This window comes from Oncorhynchus kisutch, linkage group LG12, assembly GCF_002021735.2.
Source record: "Oncorhynchus kisutch isolate 150728-3 linkage group LG12, Okis_V2, whole genome shotgun sequence".
Classification (NCBI taxonomy): domain Eukaryota; kingdom Metazoa; phylum Chordata; class Actinopteri; order Salmoniformes; family Salmonidae; genus Oncorhynchus; species Oncorhynchus kisutch.
This window is the reverse complement of record NC_034185.2, coordinates 11,022,814-11,040,496: the sequence shown is the minus strand read 5'-3', so window position 1 is coordinate 11,040,496 and position 17,683 is coordinate 11,022,814. Positions and strand designations below refer to the sequence as shown.

Sequence of the window (17,683 nt, the reverse complement as noted above, 5' to 3'; positions counted from 1 at the left end):
ATTAGTCTAAAGAAGACCAGTATTATTGCTTCTTTAATCAGGACAACTGCTAACATAATTGTAAAAGGGTTTTCTAATGATCAATTAGCCTTTTAAAATGATCAACTTGGATTAGCTAGCACCACATGCATTTGGAACACAGTGAGTGATGGTTGCTGATAATGGGCCTCTGTTCGCCTATGTAGATATACATTTAAAAAATCTGCCGTATCCAGCTACAATAGTACTTTACAACATTAACAATGTTGACACTGTATTTCTGATCAATTTGAAGTTATTTTAAGGGACAAAAAATGTGTTTCCCTTTCAAAAGCAAAGACATTTCGAAGTAGCCCCAAACCTTTGAACGGTAGTGTAATTTTAACAGCTAACATTTTGATGGCAATAATAAATAGATATGCCGATAGTGGACAACCTTGTCTTATTTTCTATTTCTGAGATGTAGCCATTATTTACTATTTTACAGCTAGAGTTACTATACATAACTTTAACCCATTTTATAAGAGATTCTCCAAAATGGAAATATTCTTGGCATTTATATATAAACTCCAGTCGTACTTTATCAAAAGCCTTTTCAAAGTCATCTTTGAAAACCGGGACTGGTTTCTCTGATATTTCATAGTGTTCCAATACTTGTCTTATCTCCAGTGTATCATCCATGTAAAAAGCCTGTCTGATTAGGATGAATAATATCTGACAAAACCTTTTTAATTCTATGCGCTCAGCAGCTAGCTAGAATCTTTGCATCACAACACTGAAGTGTAAGAGGCCTACAGTTTTTTCAATGGACTGGATCTTTATACTGTATATACCTCTCACAAGAATTATGTTCTCAATGTTCATTCAGTTAACTACTCAGCCTGAAACACAGAATTTGTAAGAAACTGGTTGAAATGAATCAGACGGAGGCCCAGCTACAATAGTCAGAAAGTTTATTTACGAGAGCGCTCCTCTGTTGTACAAAACCAGTCATTTTATACTGGCTTCTCACGCAAACACATTCACACTAACATTAGCACACAATGTCCTGCTACCCAGCCGACAAAGATTAGGGATTGTGAGAATCACTCCACGTTCTTTCCCAAATCTCTCAGTGGCCCCTAACGAATTCTGTTTTCTGTCTGTTTTTAAGACACTATAAAGACATAAACATTAGCTATATTGTTTTACCCTAATTCTGACTAGAACTACACATTTATTGGTTATAATTTTATACATTCTAATCAATTCCATACAATTATATGGTTTCAGGGTGGAATACTCTAGTCATTCAATTAACAGATAAATCCCATTAACAATACCACTTGGATCCTGTTTCAGTAATAATGAAATTGAACACTGTGTCCGATAATCTACCATTTATATATGTCATGTGTCAGTGTGCAGCAGGTAGGACGGAGTGAGGCGCAGGACACAGAACTGAGTAAAAACCTACTTTACTTGCAAATAATCACAAACTAATTCCATACAGGGAATAATAATCCAGCTCAACACAAAAGAGCGACCACATAACAAAGAACAAACACTCACAAAACCATGTGGGAACCAGAGGGTTAACTAGGGAATAAATGATGACATAATGGAAACCAGGTGTGTGCAATCAAGACAAAACACATAGAAAGAGAAACGTAGATCGGTGGTGGCTAGAAAGCCGGTGACTTCAACCACCGAACATCGCCTGAACAAGGAGAGGCACCAACTTTGGCGGAAGTCGGACAATATAGGAGTGGTTAAAACATGCTAATAATAATCCTCTGAGTATATAAAAGTGGTATTCCTCCACTGGTTTGCCATGTTGTTTATTAATCAGGGTCTTGATATGCCACACCTGTCAGGTGCATGGATTATCTTGGTAAAGGAGAAATGCTCTGTAAAAGAGATGTAAACTAATTTCTGCACAAAATTTGAGAGAAATAAGCGTTTTATGCGTGTGGAACATTTCTGGGATCTTTTATTTCAGCTCATGAAACATGGAACCAACCCTTTACATGTTGCATTGATATTTCTGTTCAGTATAGAAATTCTCAAGATAATTGATTCAACAACCATCTACCAATGTTGTTTTGGTTTAATTAATTACTTTCATTGTGCTTTAACCAGAAAATGAAGAGCTATATATGGAAGTGTATTTAAGTAAGCTGACCGGTCTGGGTGATGGTGGACTAGCCGACAGGCCTGGTGGTGGTGGACTAGCCGACAGGCCTGGTGGTGGAGGACTAGCCGACAGGCCTGGTGGTGGAGGACTAGCCAACAGGCCTGGTGGTGGAGGACTAGCCGACAGGCCTGGTGGTGGAGGACTAGTCGACAGGCCTGGTGGAGGAGGACTAGCCGACAGGCCTGGTGGAGGAGGACTAGCCGACAGGCCTGGTGGTGGTGGACTAGCCGACAGGCCTGGTGGTGGTGGACTAGCCGACAGGCCTGGTGGTGGTGGACTAGCCGACAGGCCTGGTGGTGGAGGACTAGCCGACAGGCCTGGTGGTGGTGGACTAGCCGACAGGCCTGGTGGTGGTGGACTAGCCGACAGGCCTGGTGGTGGTGGTGGACTAGCCGACAGGCCTGGTGGTGGTGGTGGACTAGCCGACAGGCCTGGTGGTGGTGGTGGACTAGCCGACAGGCCTGGTGCTGGTGGACTAGCCGACAGGCCTGGTGGTGTATAACAGGTGTTGTATAACCTTTTTATTATCATCAATAGTGCTGAACATATGCAGAAATGTTCAGATCTGTTCTACACAACACAACTTATGTCCTAAACTTTGTCAATTGTCTTTCATTTGTTTCCTGTATATGTGATTGTACAGGTGGCCCAAGGTCCTTCAACTCTGTTCTGATTCTTCTTTAAACCAAGAGACGGAGGGGAGGGACTTTGGATCTTCTCTGATACATTCTGGGACAATCACAAACATCAATTGGATTTCCTTGTTTCCTTACATGCTCTCTCCTCACCCCTTTCTTAAACCTATTGGATGAGAAGGACCGTGAAAAAAACAGGGATAAAAAGGTTGAGAAAGAGCCCTGAGTTGTGTTTAGTGTGGGCACAATGCTGCATCATGTAGAACAGATGAGTGTCTGTAGAATTATGGAAGGTGTCAGTTCAATTTATTCTAGTTCTTGCGCTCAAAAAACAGCACCCCAGAATCTTCACACAGACAAGTGCAGCCCATCACCTGTAATGTAAGAGTGAGAACAGAGCGAACAACAGCTGTATCTCGATCGAATTTCCTTGATTACTCGCTTCCTCTCTCCTCCTTCTCACAAAACACATTGGAGGAAGCTCAGATAGTCTGCTCCAATGTGCTTTGAGAAGGAGATAAGGAGGGGAGATATCAAGGATATTACAATTGAGATTCATTACCACACACAAGAGAGGGTCAGCTGGGAGCACATTAAAGAGGCCCACTGATTATGTAGGGATTTTACATTTGAGTCATTTACGAGACGCTCAAATCCAGAGCAACTAACAGTCGTGAGTGCATACCCCCCCCCCCCCCGTGTCCCTGCTGGGTTAGAAGTACATGTGATGTAAAACACGTAAACAACAATTCTCTGAATTTACCATGTTCCTGTTTTGCCCTTGTAACATCAAATATAGTTCAGCATCAAAATTCACCATAATAAGTCAACTCACTTGAATTGCTACATGGTTGTTATGGTGTTATCAATATCTAACTATATAGAGACACAGGGAACAGTGGATCATGTTAACCCTTGCTTAATTACAATTGAACCATTTCAACTTTAAAATGTAACTTTAAAACCCTAACTCACATCTCTCTCAAAACTCTCACACCTTATCTACACATTTCCCAAAAAGAGAGAGGAACTTGTAACCTCTCTTGGCAGCCTCTTCCTCCCTCTTCTCCTCTTTCTCCCGAGCCTCATTGTCCCTCTTCTCCTGTCTCTCTGAGGAAATGCAGAAGGTCATTGTTCCTCTTCTTTGGCACAGGGCTAGCTTTCTCCCTAGCCTCCTGAGCCAAAGGGGAGACCACCACACCACCTCTGAATTAATGGTTGAGGCGACCAGAACGGGAGGTGCAATAGAGGGCCTCTCCCAATAGTCTCATCCATTTATATATAAAGCTCCCCCTTAGAAGTTCCTGTCCCAGTCGGTGGGATTCTCAATGTCTAAAAACACAGTAGTGTTAAGATACACTACACTTTTATCCCTGTCCATATTTCATGAAATTTGATATCCTTTGAACACGTAGTATGTAGAGCTCAGACATCATGTAAGCAATAGCTAAATCCATACCTTGTACTTTTTATTTAAATGTTCCCATTGTTTTCCTTTGCCCAGGCAGCAGTCAGCTTCCCTCCCAGATGGAATTTGCTCAAACTCTGAAACAGATAAAGCACATGATACACAAGAGCAACTTATTAATGTGATAATCAGTATTAACACAATTTAACAGTATTGTATATTTGGAATTGACTGAGTCATTGATCACACATCACCTCTCCACTCACCGGACCCTTTTGATCACTCGACTAAGCATGCCTCTCCTTAATGTCAATATGTCTTGTCCATTTCTGTTCTGGTTAGTGTTTATTGGCTTATTTCACTGTAGAGCCTCTAGTCCTGCTCACTATACCTTATCCAACCTATTAGTTCCACCACCCACACATGCAATGACATCTCCTGGTTTCAACGATGTTTCTAGAGACAATATCTCTCTCTTCATCACTCAATACCTAGGTTTACCTCCACTGTATTCACATCCTACCATTCATTTGTCTGTACATTATACCTTGATGCTATTTTATCGCCCCCAGAAACCTCCTTTTACTCTATGTTCCAGACGTTCTAGACGACCAATTCTCATAGCTTTTAGCCGTACCCTTATTCTACTCCTCCTATGTTCCTCTGGCGATGTAGAGGTGAATCCAGGCCCTGCAGTGCCTAGCTCCACTCCTATTCCCCAGGCGCTCTCTTTTGACGACTTCTGTAACCGTAATAGCCTTGGTTTCATGCATGTTAACATTAGAAGCCTCCTCCCTAAGTTTGTTCTATTCACTGCTTTAGCACACTCTGCCAACCCGGATGTTCTAGCTGTGTCTGAATCCTGGCTTAGGAAGACCACCAAAAACTCAGACATTTTAATTCCAAACTACAACATTTTCAGACAAGATAGAACTGCCAAAGGGGGCGGTGTTGCAATCTACTGCAAAGATAGCCTGCAGAGTTCTGTCCTACTATCCAGGTCTGTACCCAAACAATTTGAACTTCTACTTTTAAAAATCCACCTCTCTAAAAACAAGTCTCTCACCGTTGCCGCCTGCTATAGACCACCCTCTGCCCCCAGCTGTGCTCTGGACACCATATGTGAACTGATTGCCCCCCATCTATCTTCAGAGTTCGTGCTGCTAGGCGACCTAAACTGGAACATGCTTAACACCCCAGCCATCCTACAATCTAAACTTGATGCCCTCAATCTCACACAAATAATCAATGAACCTACCAGGTACCTCCCCAAAACCTTAAACACGGGCACCCTCATAGATATCATCCTAACCAACTTCCCCTCTAAATACACCTCTGCTGTCTTCAACCAAGATCTCAGCGATCACTGCCTCATTGCCTGCATCCGTAATGGGTCAGCGGTCAAATGACCTCCACTCATCACTGTAAAACGCTCCCTGAAACACTTCTGCGAGCAGGCCTTTCTAATCGACCTGGCCGGGGTATCCTGGAAGGATATTGATCTCATCCCGTCAGTAGAGGAAGCCTGGATATTTTTTAAAAATGCCTTCCTAACCATCTTAAATAAACATGCCCCATTTAAGGAATTTAGAACCAGGAACAGATATAGCCCTTGGTTCTCCCCAGACCTGACTGCCCTTAACCAACACAAAAACATCCTATGGCGTTCTGCATTAGCATCGAACAGCCCCCGTGATATGCAGCTGTTCAGGGAAGCTAGAAATCATTATACACAGGCAGTTAGAAAAGCCAAGGCTAGCTTTTTCAAGCAGAAATTTGCTTCCTGCAACACTAACTCAAAAAAGTTCTGGGACACTGTAAAGTCCATGGAGAATAAGAACACCTCCTCCCAGCTGCCCACTGCACTGAAGATAGGAAACACTGTCACCACTGATAAATCCACCATAATTGAGAATTTCAATAAGCATTTTTCTACGGCTGGCCATGCTTTCCACCTGGCTACTCCTACCCCGGACAACAGCACTGCACCCCCAACAGCAACTCGCCCAAGCCTTCCCCATTTCTCCTTCTCCCAAATCCATTCAGCTGATGTTCTGAAAGAGCTGCAAAATCTGGACCCCTACAAATCAGCCGGGCTAGACAATCTGGACCCTTTCTTTCTAAAATTATCTGCCGAAATTGTTGCCACCCCTATTACTAGCCTGTTCAACCTCTCTTTCGTGTCGTCTGAGATTCCCAAAGATTGGAAAGCAGCTGCGGTCATCCCCCTCTTCAAAGGGGGGGACACTCTTGACCCAAACTGCTACAGACCTATATCTATCCTACCGTGCCTTTCTAAGGTCTTCGAAAGCCAAGTCAACAAACAGATTACCGACCATTTCGAATCTCACCATACCTTCTCTGCTATGCAATCCGGTTTCAGAGCTGGTCATGGGTGCACCTCAGCCACGCTCAAGGTCCTAAACGATATCTTAACCGCCATCGATAAGAAACATTACTGTGCAGCCGTATTCATTGATCTGGCCAAGGCTTTCGACTCTGTCAATCACCATATCCTCATCGGCAGACTCGACAGCCTTGGTTTCTCAAATGATTGCCTCGCCTGGTTCACCAACTACTTCTCTGATAGAGTTCAGTGTGTCAAATCGGAGGGTCTGCTGTCCGGACCTCTGGCAGTCTCTATGGGGGTGCCACAGGGTTCAATTCTTGGACCGACTCTCTTCTCTGTATACATCAATGAGGTCGCTCTTGCTGCTGGTGAGTCCCTGATCCACCTCTACGCAGACGACACCATTCTGTATACTTCCGGCCCTTCTTTGGACACTGTGTTAACAACCCTCCAGGCAAGCTTCAATGCCATACAACTCTCCTTCCGTGGCCTCCAATTGCTCTTAAATACAAGTAAAACTAAATGCATGCTCTTCAACCGATCGCTACCTGCACCTACCCGCCTGTCCAACATCACTACTCTGGACGGCTCTGACTTAGAATACGTGGACAACTACAAATACTTAGGTGTCTGGTTAGACTGTAAACTCTCCTTCCAGACCCATATCAAACATCTCCAATCCAAAGTTAAATCTAGAATTGGCTTCCTATTTCGCAACAAAGCATCCTTCACTCATGCTGCCAAACATACCCTTGTAAAACTGACCATCCTACCAATCCTCGACTTTGGCGATGTCATTTACAAAATAGCCTCCAATACCCTACTCAACAAATTGGATGCAGTCTATCACAGTGCAATCCGTTTTATCACCAAAGCCCCATATACTACCCACCATTGCGACCTGTACGCTCTCGTTGGCTGGCCCTCGCTTCATACTCGTCGCCAAACCCACTGGCTCCATGTCATCTACAAGACCCTGCTAGGTAAAGTCCCCCCTTATCTCAGCTCGCTGGTCACCATAGCATCTCCCACCTGTAGCACACGCTCCAGCAGGTATATCTCTCTAGTCACCCCCAAAACCAATTCTTTCTTTGGCCGCCTCTCCTTCCAGTTCTCTGCTGCCAATGACTGGAACGAACTACAAAAATCTCTGAAACTGGAAACACTTATCTCCCTCACTAGCTTTAAGCACCAACTGTCAGAGCAGCTCACAGATTACTGCACCTGTACATAGCCCACCTATAATTTAGCCCAAACAACTACCTCTTTCCCAACTGTATTTAATTTTTATTTATTTATTTATTTTGCTGCTTTGCACCCCATTATTTTTTATTTCTACTTTGCACATTCTTCCATTGCAAAACTACCATTCCAGTATTTTACTTGCTATATTGTACTTACTTTGCCATCATGGCCTTTTTTGCCTTTACCTCCCTTCTCACCTCATTTGCTCACATTGTATATAGACTTGTTTATACTGCATTATTGACTGTATGTTTGTTTTTACTCCATGTGTAACTCTGTGTCGTTTTATCTGTCGAACTGCTTTGCTTTATCTTGGCCAGGTCGCAATTGTAAATGAGAACTTGTTCTCAACTAGCCTACCTGGTTAAATAAAGGTAAAATAAAAATAAAATAAATAAAATAAAACATGTCAGAAACAATTTCCTCAGATCGTTAATTTGAATGTGTTAGCTAGCTATAAAACTTGGTTAGCTATTTGTTAAGCACATGTAAAAACATAGTTACTTACATTTGAAATACACTGTCAAGTTAGAGTTCTGCACTTGTTGTCATCACTTCTCTCTGTCAGGTCATCTTTTTGAAGTGAGAGGACGGGAGTCGGTAGACGAGAATCACCTCAGCTATGTAAACAGGAAGCTCTTTTCTCATCTCCAACTACAGACGAGAATCACCTCAGCTATGTAAACAGGAAGCTCTTTCCTCCTCTCCAACTACAGATGAGGATCATCTCAGCTATGTAAACAGGAAGCTCTTTCCTCCTCTCCAACTACAGACGAGAATCACCTCAGCTATGTAAACAGGAAGCTCTTTCCTTCTCTCCAACTACAGACGAGGATCATCTCAGCTATGTAAACAGGAAGCTCTTTCCTCCTCTCCAACTACAGACGAGAATCACCTCAGCCCTCCTAGCTATGGTAGTCACTCATCACTAATAAGCTGCCAGGAGGCTAATGGCGATACAGAAGAGACACAAAATAATGACATAAAGCAAACTTTATAATTATAACTTAGCTATATGTGAATCGTAATCTAGCTAGACCAGCTAGTTGAACATGCAAACTACCTAAAAACTAATGTTATGCAAAGGCAACTACCTAAAACTAATGTCAGCTCCTTATGTAATAATGCCTTATGACAAAAACTACACAATCTGTCCAACTAAAACGATGAATCACATGTGCATACATTTTGTAGGTTTCTAAAAAATTGTATAAATTCACTTAGTCCACTATAACAACAGGTTCAAGTGTAGCCAGAGAAACTAGCTTGGAAGATAAAACTGCTTTGAACATGCATCAACCCCCTGACCCTGTTTCTAGAGTTCTGACTTCATCTAGCTAAGGCTGCTATCTATTGGAAAGCAATGGTAACTACACCAAGCAGCTAGTTGGAGATCTTAGACCAGTCTCTAACCTTTTCCAGCATGAGAGCTACGTTTAACACTTCCACTTTTTATATTTGTGGGTCATTAAGATGCATAACCCATTTATTTCGAAGCAGACAAGCATTGCATTTATCTTCACACCATATTGTCAACTATCTGTGTCTATATGTGTTGTTTTTGTCGCACTGCTTTGCTTTGTTTTGGCCAGGTTGCAGTTGTAAATAAGAAGTTATTCTCAACTGGCCTACCTGGTTAAATAAAGGTGAAATATATATATATATATATTTTAAATAACACCTATGTACCATTGATTGGTACAACGCTGGTCAACGTTGCCATGTAGGAGCTTAGATCAGAAACACCACAGCCGTGTTCAAATATTCATACTAACAGTACTATTTGTGACATGAGTATATAGTATGCTTATTGGTCATAGTATGGATATAGTTAGTATGCCAAAAGTTCCCAGATGTCGTACTAAATTAGCCAAAATATGAAGTATACAAGCAGTGGACACTATTTTCGTGCTTTTAGGGCCCATAATGCAATTATAAAGAAAATGGGTGTGGCTTCACACCGTTTTCAGTTTTGAAGAAAATGGCGGAAAAATATGCAGCTGAAGTCTGACGAGAGCGGATACAAATTCATTGCTTTAACTAATTATGACAAATGTTCAGAAAATGTTGAGCAATGTAATAAAGTAATGACTTTTCAAATCAGTTACATTACATGTTATGTTGACTGACAATTTGTTAGCTACGCTATCCTTACGAACCGCATAGCAATAGAGCAGTATGTACTGGCATGTTAGCTAGTTACCTAACGCTAGTTGGCTACTAATACATCGAACTTGCCAGGCAGTATATTAACTATCTGCTACCTAACTACCCAACGTTAATTGACTTGATTATTCACATCATTCTTAGCTAAGTGGTATAGTCATTGTGCTTTTAAATGGACATTGTTAATTCTGGCTATCTACTCCCATTTCAGAGCACTCTCGTCTGTGTGCCAGAGCTCGGCCAAAAAAAGTGTAATTAAATTGTTGCCAGCAGCACAATTACAGTCTCCAATGCTCTGGATAACATGAAGACAGCCTAACATGCTCTGCTTGGGTGAATAAAATGGTCAGAGTGGGGTGTTCTGTCATTTGTGTCTGGAAGTAGCTAGTCAACTTTAGCCAGTTAGCTTGGGTGCTTGACTGCCATTGAACGCTCGGATCAAATCAAATCATATTTTATTGGTCACATACACATATTTAGCAGATGTTGTTGCGGTTGTAGCGAAATGCTTGTGTTCATAGCTCCAACAGTGCGGTAGTATCAAACAATTCACAACAATACACACAAATCTAAAAGTAAAATAATGGAATTAATATATAAATTATAGGACGAGCAATGTTGGAGTGGCATTGACTAAAATACAGTAGAATAGAATACCGTATATACATATGAAATGAGTGAAACAGTATGTAAACATGATTAAAAGTGACTAGTGTTCCATTATTAAAATGACCAGTGATTCCATGTCTATGTATATAGGGCAGCAGCCTCAAAGGTGCGGGGTTGGGTAACCGGGTGGTAGCCAGCTAGTAATGGCCATTTAACAGTCTGATGGCCTTGAGATGGCCTCAAAGTCTGATGTCCTTGAGATAGAAGCTCCACACTGTCTGAATGGGTCGAGGTACTTCAAGCTTTCCACCTTCTCCACTGCAGTCCCGTCAATGTGGATAGGGAGGTGCTCCATCTGCTTTTTCCTGAAGTCCACGATCAGCTCCTTCGTTTTGTTGACATTGACGGAGAGGGCCCTCACCCCCTCCCTGTAGACTGTCTCGTTGTTGTTGGTAATCAGGCCTACTATGGTTGATTGATGATGAGCTTGGAGGATACTATGGTGTTGAAGGCTGAGCTGTAGTCAATGATCAGCGTTCTTACATACTGTAGGTATTCCTATTGTCCAAGTGGGATAGGGCAGTGTGCAGTGTAATGTCGATTGCATCGTCTATGTGTCTATTGGGGCGGTAAGCAAATTGAAGTGGGTCTAGGGTGTCAGGTAAGGTAGAAGTGAAATGGTCCTTAATAACTAGCCTCTCAAAGCACTTCATGATGACTGAAGTGAGTGCTACGGGGCGATAGTCATTTAGTTCAGTTACCTTTGCTTCATGGGTACAGGAACAATGGTGGACATCTTGAAGTAAGTGGGGACAGCAGACTGTGATAGGTTGAGGTCACGGCTAGGGATGCCTCCTGGGCCAGCAGCCTTGTGAGGGTTAGCACGCTTAAATATCTTACTCACGTCAGCCACGAAGAATGAGAGGCCACAATCCTTGGGAGCGGACCGCGTCAATGGCACTGTGTTATCCTCAAATCGGGCGAAGAAGGTGTTTAGCTTGTCTAGGAGCAAGATGTCGTTGTCTGCGGCGTGGCTGGTTTTCCCTTTGTAAACCTTGATTGTCCGTAGACCTGCCACATATGTCTCATATCTGAGCCCTTGAATTGCAACTTCACTTTGTCTCTGTACTGACGTTTTGCCTGTTTGATTGCCTTACAGAAGGAAGGCATATTCCCAGTCACCTTGCCGTGGTTAAATGCGGTGGTTCACACTTTCAGTTTAGCGTGAATGCTGCCATCTATCCATAGTTTTTGGTTTGGGTAGGTTTTAATAGTCACACTGGGAACAACATCCTCTATACACTTCCTGATGAACTCATTCACCGTGTCCGTGTATACATCAATGTTATTATCCGAGGTTACCCGGGAACATATCCCAGTCCACGTGATCAAAACAATCTGGAAGCATGGATTCTGATTGGTCAGACCAACGTTGAATAGACCTTAGCATACTTCCTGTATAAGTTTCTGCCTATAGGAAGGAAGGAGCAAAATAGAGTCGTGATCTCATTTGCCAAAGGGAGGCCGGGGTAGGGCCTTATAGGCATCCCGTAAAAGAGAATAGCAGTGGTCGAGTGGATTCCCAGCGCGAGTACTACAGTCAATGTGTAGGTAGAACTTCGGTAGTGTTTCCCTCAAATCTGCTTTGTTAAAATCCCCAGCTATAATAAATGCTGCCAGTGTAGTTCCGTGAGGGCCGCCGTGGTATCGGCTTGAGGGGGAATATACACGGCTGTGACTATAACACTGGTGTAGAGAGAAGTAGGCAGTCGCAGGTTTATAACTACCGAGTTTATTGAAGCACCATAGATCAAAGCGGGACAACACCCAAACACAGTTGTGATGAAAACATGTCTTCATAAACAAAAAGGCCCAGGGACCCAAAGTGTAAAATATAAAGTACTCAGGAAATAGTAGGAGAAATTCCTCAAGAAAACAAGTAACATTTGCAACGACCGATAAAGACAAATGGCAGAGGGGGTATATATATACAGTGGGGATTGGAACTAGGTGTGTATAGTGAAGAGTGAAGGGCGTTTGCCAGCAGTAGGTTCGGCAACAGCTAGAAGGACGGCGATGCCGAACGCCTGAGCTAGATAGGAGGTGGAGCCAAAGCAAAGGCTGATGTGACAAGAATAGCATTTTCTTTGGAGGTAATACTGTCTGCATTTGATTGTGCGGTGTTCTAGGTCGGGTGAGTTTCTGTACATTACCACAATCACACCATGAGTGGTTAATCATGAAACAACTCCAGATTGTATTTACACACTCAAAATTGTTAAATGTCTAGCTAGTCATTTGGTATGCTAACAAGCTAGCAAGAGGTTGCATAGCAACAGCATTTACTTCCGGTAGACAGGCAAAGCGCTAGTATGCTGAACTGAAATGATACCGTTTGTTTATAGTATACTAAAATAAAGGAAATGTTTACAGTATGTACAGTGGGGCAAAAACGTATTAAGTCAGCCACCAATTGTGCAAGTTCTCCCACTTAAAAAGATGAGAGGCCTGTAATCATAGGTACACTTCAACTATGACAGACCAAAAAAAATTATAATATTTTTTTAAATCCAGAAAATCACATTGTAGGATTTTTAATGAATTTATTTGCAAATTATGGTGGAAAATAAGTATTTGGTCACCTACAAACAAGCAAGATTTCTGGCTCTCACAGACCTGTAACTTCTTCTTAAAGAGGCTCCTCTGTCCTCCACTCGTTACCTGTATTAATGGCACCTGTTTGAACTTGTTATCAGTATAAAAGACACCTGTCCACAACCTCAAACAGTCACACTCCAAACTCCACTATGGCCAAGACCAAAGAGCTGTCACAGAACACCAGAAACAAAATTGTAGACCTGCACCAGGCTGGGAAGACTGAATCTGCAATAGGTACGCAGCTTGGTTTGAAGAAATCAACTGTGGGAGCAATTATTAGGAATTGGAAGACATACAAGACCACTGATAATCTCCCTTGATCTGGGGCTCCACGCAAGATCTCACCCCGTGGGGTCAAAGAACGGTGAGCAAAAATCCCAGAACCACACGGGGGGACATAGTGAATGACCTGCAGAGAGCTGGGACCAAAGTAACAAAGCCTAATCAGTAACACACTATGTCGCAAGGGACTCAAATCCTGCAGTGCCAGACGTGTCCTCCTGCTTAAGCCAGTACATGTCCAGGCCCGTCTGAAGTTTGCTAAAGAGCATTTGGATGATCCAGAAGAAGATTGTGAGAATGTCATATGGTCAGATGAAACCAAAATATAACTTTTTGGTAAAAACTCAACTCGTCGTGTTTGGAGGACAAAGAATGCTGAGTTGCATCCAAAAAACACCATACCTACTGTGAAGCACGGGGGTGGAAACATCATGCTTTGGGGCTGTTTTTCTGCAAAGTGACCAGGATGACTGATCCGTGTAAAGGAAAGCATGAATGGGGCCATGTATCATGAGATTGAGTGAAAACCTCCTTCCATCAGCAAGGGCATTGAAGATGAAACGTGGCCGGGTCTTTCAGCATGACAATGATGTCAAACACACCGCCCGGGCAACGAAGGAGTGGCTTCGTAAGAAGCATTTCAAGGTCCTGGAGTGGCCTAGCCAGTCTGCAGATCTCAACCCCACAGAAAATCTTTGGAGGGAGTTGAAAGTCCGTGTTGCCCAGCAACAGCCCCAAAACATCACTGCTCTAGAGGAGATCTGCATGGAGGAATGGGCCAAAATACCAGCAACAGTGTGTGAAAACCTTGTGAAGACTTACAGAAAACGTTTGACCTCTGTCATTGCCAACAATGGGTATATAACAAAGTATTGAGCTAAACTTTTGTTATTGACCAAATACTTATTTTCCACCATAATCAGCAAATTAATTCATTAAAAATCCTACAATGTGATTTTCTGGATTTTTTTTCTCATTTTGTCTGTCATAGTTGAAGTGTACCTATGATAAATTACAGGGCTCTCTCATCTTTTTAAGTGGGAGAACTTGCACAATTGGTGGCTGACGAAATACTTTTTTGCCCCACTGAGTTACATTTTGCCTAGTTAAATAAAGGTTAATTAAATGTAGTATATACTCATTAAGTATGTGGTATACAGTATGTTAGTATGGGTATTTGAAAACAACTCACATCTTTTCCTCCTTGATGGATTTCACCATGAATGCCTTTGCAGCCTTGAAGAATTATTGTTTGAATCTGAGCACTCCCTCCTTTGTTGTAGCCTGATGTCTTTTCCCCGAATGATTGTGGTCCAAGGCAGCCCCTTGGAGTCTTACAACCATCCCCTTGCTGGTTGAACTTGTTCCTCTTGGGCACTTATTTAGTGTACAGGGCATGAACACTCATGTTCACCTATGAATGAAAATATATATTAAATATAACTAGAGATTAATAAATAGGCTACTATGATTATACCGTTACTCAGATGAGAAATAAACAAAACATTTTTTTTTTAAAGTTTGTGCTTATTAATTTATTTAAAATGTTGTGATATATACTTTATATGGGGCGGCAGGTAGCCTAGTGACCGAAAGGTTGCTAGATCGAATCCCCGAGCTGATAAGGTAAAAATCTGTAGTTCTGTGCCTGAACAAGGCAGTTAACCCACTGTTCCTAGGCCGTCATTGTAAATAAGAATTTGTTATTAAACTGACTTGCCTAGTTAAATAAAGGTTAACTAAAAATATACAAAAGTATGTGGACACCGCTTCAGATGAGTGGATTCAGCCATTTCAGCCACACCTGTTGCTGACAGGTGTATAAAAATGAGCACACAGCCATGCAATCTCCATAGACAAACAATTGGCAGTAGAACGGTCTTACTGAACAGCTCAGTGACCTTCAATGTGGCATCGTCATAGGTTTGTCAAATTTCTGCCCTGCTAGAGCTGCCCCGGTGCTATTATTGTGAAGTGGAAACTTCTAGGAGTAACAACGGCTCAGCCATGAAATGATCGGCCACACAAGCTCAAAGAACGGGACCACCGGGTGCTGAAGCGCATAAAAATCATCTGTCCTCAGTTGCAACACTCACTACCGAGATCCAAACTGCCTCTGGAAGCAATGTCAGCACAAGAACTGTTCGTCGGGAGCTTCATGAAATGGGTTTAAATGGCTGAGCAGCCGCACACCAGCCAAAGATTACCATGCATAATGCAGAGTGTTTTAAAGCTCACCTCCATTGGACTCTGGAACATTGGAAACATGTTCCTTGGAATGATGACTCATGCGTCACCATCTGATGAATCTGGGTTAGCGGATGCCAGGAGAATGCTACCTGCCCGAATGCGTCGTGCCAACTGTAAAGTTTGGTATAATGGTCTGGGGTTGTTTTTCTTGGTTCGTGCCCCTTAGTTCCAGTGAAGGGAAATCTTAACACTACAGCATACAATGACATTCTAGACGATTCTGTGCTTCCAACTTTGTGGCAACAGTTTTGGGAAGGCCCTTTCCTGATTCAGCATGACAATGCCCCCGTGCACAAAGTGAGGTCCATACAGAAATAGTTTGCCGAGATTGGTGTGTAAGAACTTGACTGGCCTGTACAGAGCCCTGACCTCAACCCCATCAAACACCATTGGTATGAAATGGAACACAGACTGCGAGCCAGACCTAATCGCCCAACATCATTGCCCGACCTCACTAATGTTCTTGTGGCTGAATGGAAGCAAGTCCCTGCAGCGATGTTTCAACATCTAGTGGAAAGCCTTCCCAGAAGAATGGAGGCTGTTATAGCAGCAAAAGGGAGACCAACTCTATATTGATGCCCATGTCTTTGGAAGGAGATGTTCGACAAGCAGGTGTCCACATACTCTTGGACATGTAGTGTATTTACAGAGATCCTTTAGCAATCTCAAGTTGGGGATGATGTTTCTCACTTTCTCAAAAGCTGGTGATGCTGTGATCAGCCAGGGTCGTGTTTCTTCCTCTTCAGGTGTGTAGGGGGAGAGGTCTGTTGCGGGTGCTCATATGTGATGTGGTGAACTACAGTGATCCCCTTTTCCTTCGCCAGCTGGACTCTTACACCAGCAGTGGTGGCACAGTATCCCAAGTGGTGTGTGATTGCCCTCACCCATGGCAGTACCTGAGACAGACCAGGAACAAATGAGACACCCAAGTCATTGACTTGAACTATCGCCTCTGCCTGAAAATTAATTTGTAAAAAACAAATAGAACCAAATTAATTTCTACAGTATATTGTGACAAGTTGGGGGGTTCTGAGCTTACTATAATATATTTCAAAGTACCTCTGGCTTCGCGATGGCCAACAGCTGTTTCCTCACACCTTTCGCATTGTGCCACAGGTAGTACTCATGCCAGATATGAGGATTGGAGTCCCTCAAGAACACCCTCACACTTGGATGCCTGTCAGGTGGTCAGAGTTTAAACTACGCATCCATGGGCCTGTTAGGATGATAATAAAAAGCATTGTTACTAAAGGTACCTAATGTAGGCCTACACATTGCATAACGATATACATTTTTTTAAATAAAGAACATGCTTATAGCTTACCTCAATATGTTGCAGGCATCTCTCTAAACCCTCTGTCTCCAACCAGTAGCTGTTCTTCACATCGGTCCCATGTCTCCTGGGTGAGGATCAGATGAGAAGCAGTCCAGGATGGTGTAGGAGCCACTGTGTAGGAGGCACAGTGGCCTCGCGCATCTCAGCGTGCGTCTCCGGATACAATCAGTGGTCTGTCACCAATTGAAGCCAGAATAGCCTCCGTCTGCAGGGTCCACATGTGGTTTTAACCTCTGGCACAAAGTAGAGGTGATGTATGTTGGTGAACTGTCACCACGACATGGACACCAGGCTGAGGAGGTGACACGTTTCTACAAATGTGGCATGGGACCAGCCAGTAAGGAAAACTGCTGATGGCACCAAAATATTCCCTGCGAACAACTTTCCCACTCTGGTCTGGGACTCCCACTTCCCCCATTGGCTCACAACACACTGTTTCCATGGTGATGGCTTCTAAACAGCTTCTACCCCAAGCCATAAGACTCCTGAACAGCTAATCAAATGGCTACACAGACTATTTGTATCCCCCCCCCCCCCCCCCCCACACACACAGACTTCTACGCTGTTGCTACTCTGTTATTATCTATGC

At 43.0% G+C, this 17,683-nt stretch overlaps 1 protein-coding gene across 1 annotated transcript; it reads right to left on the bottom strand.

Moving 5' to 3' along the window:
- Nucleotides 1–915: 915 nt before the first annotated feature.
- On the bottom strand, nt 916–15,798 carry LOC116376570 (histidine-rich glycoprotein-like). Its single transcript, XM_031837959.1, has 3 exons — nt 15,747–15,798; nt 4,250–4,335; nt 916–2,643 (listed from the first exon to the last, which is right to left on the bottom strand). Exons 1-3 carry the CDS (start codon nt 15,796–15,798, stop codon nt 2,083–2,085), a joined length of 699 nt encoding a protein of 232 aa, XP_031693819.1. The 3' UTR covers nt 916–2,082.
- Between the last annotated feature and the right edge of the window lie 1,885 nt (nt 15,799–17,683).

What these genes read in the sequence shown, in the direction of transcription:
- LOC116376570 (XM_031837959.1), bottom strand. Translation starts at nt 15,798, where the DNA reads ATGAGTCATCATTCCAAGGAACATGTTTCCAATGTTCCAGAGTCCAAT. An exon ending in TGTTCCAGAGTCCAATGGAG is followed by an intron (nt 4,336 to 15,746) that starts GTGAGCTTTAAA and finishes TATCTGTTTCAG; the next exon opens with AGTTTGAGCAAATTCCATCT. An exon ending in ATTTAAATAAAAAGTACAAG is followed by an intron (nt 2,644 to 4,249) that starts GTATGGATTTAG and finishes ATACACCACCAG; the next exon opens with GCCTGTCGGCTAGTCCACCA.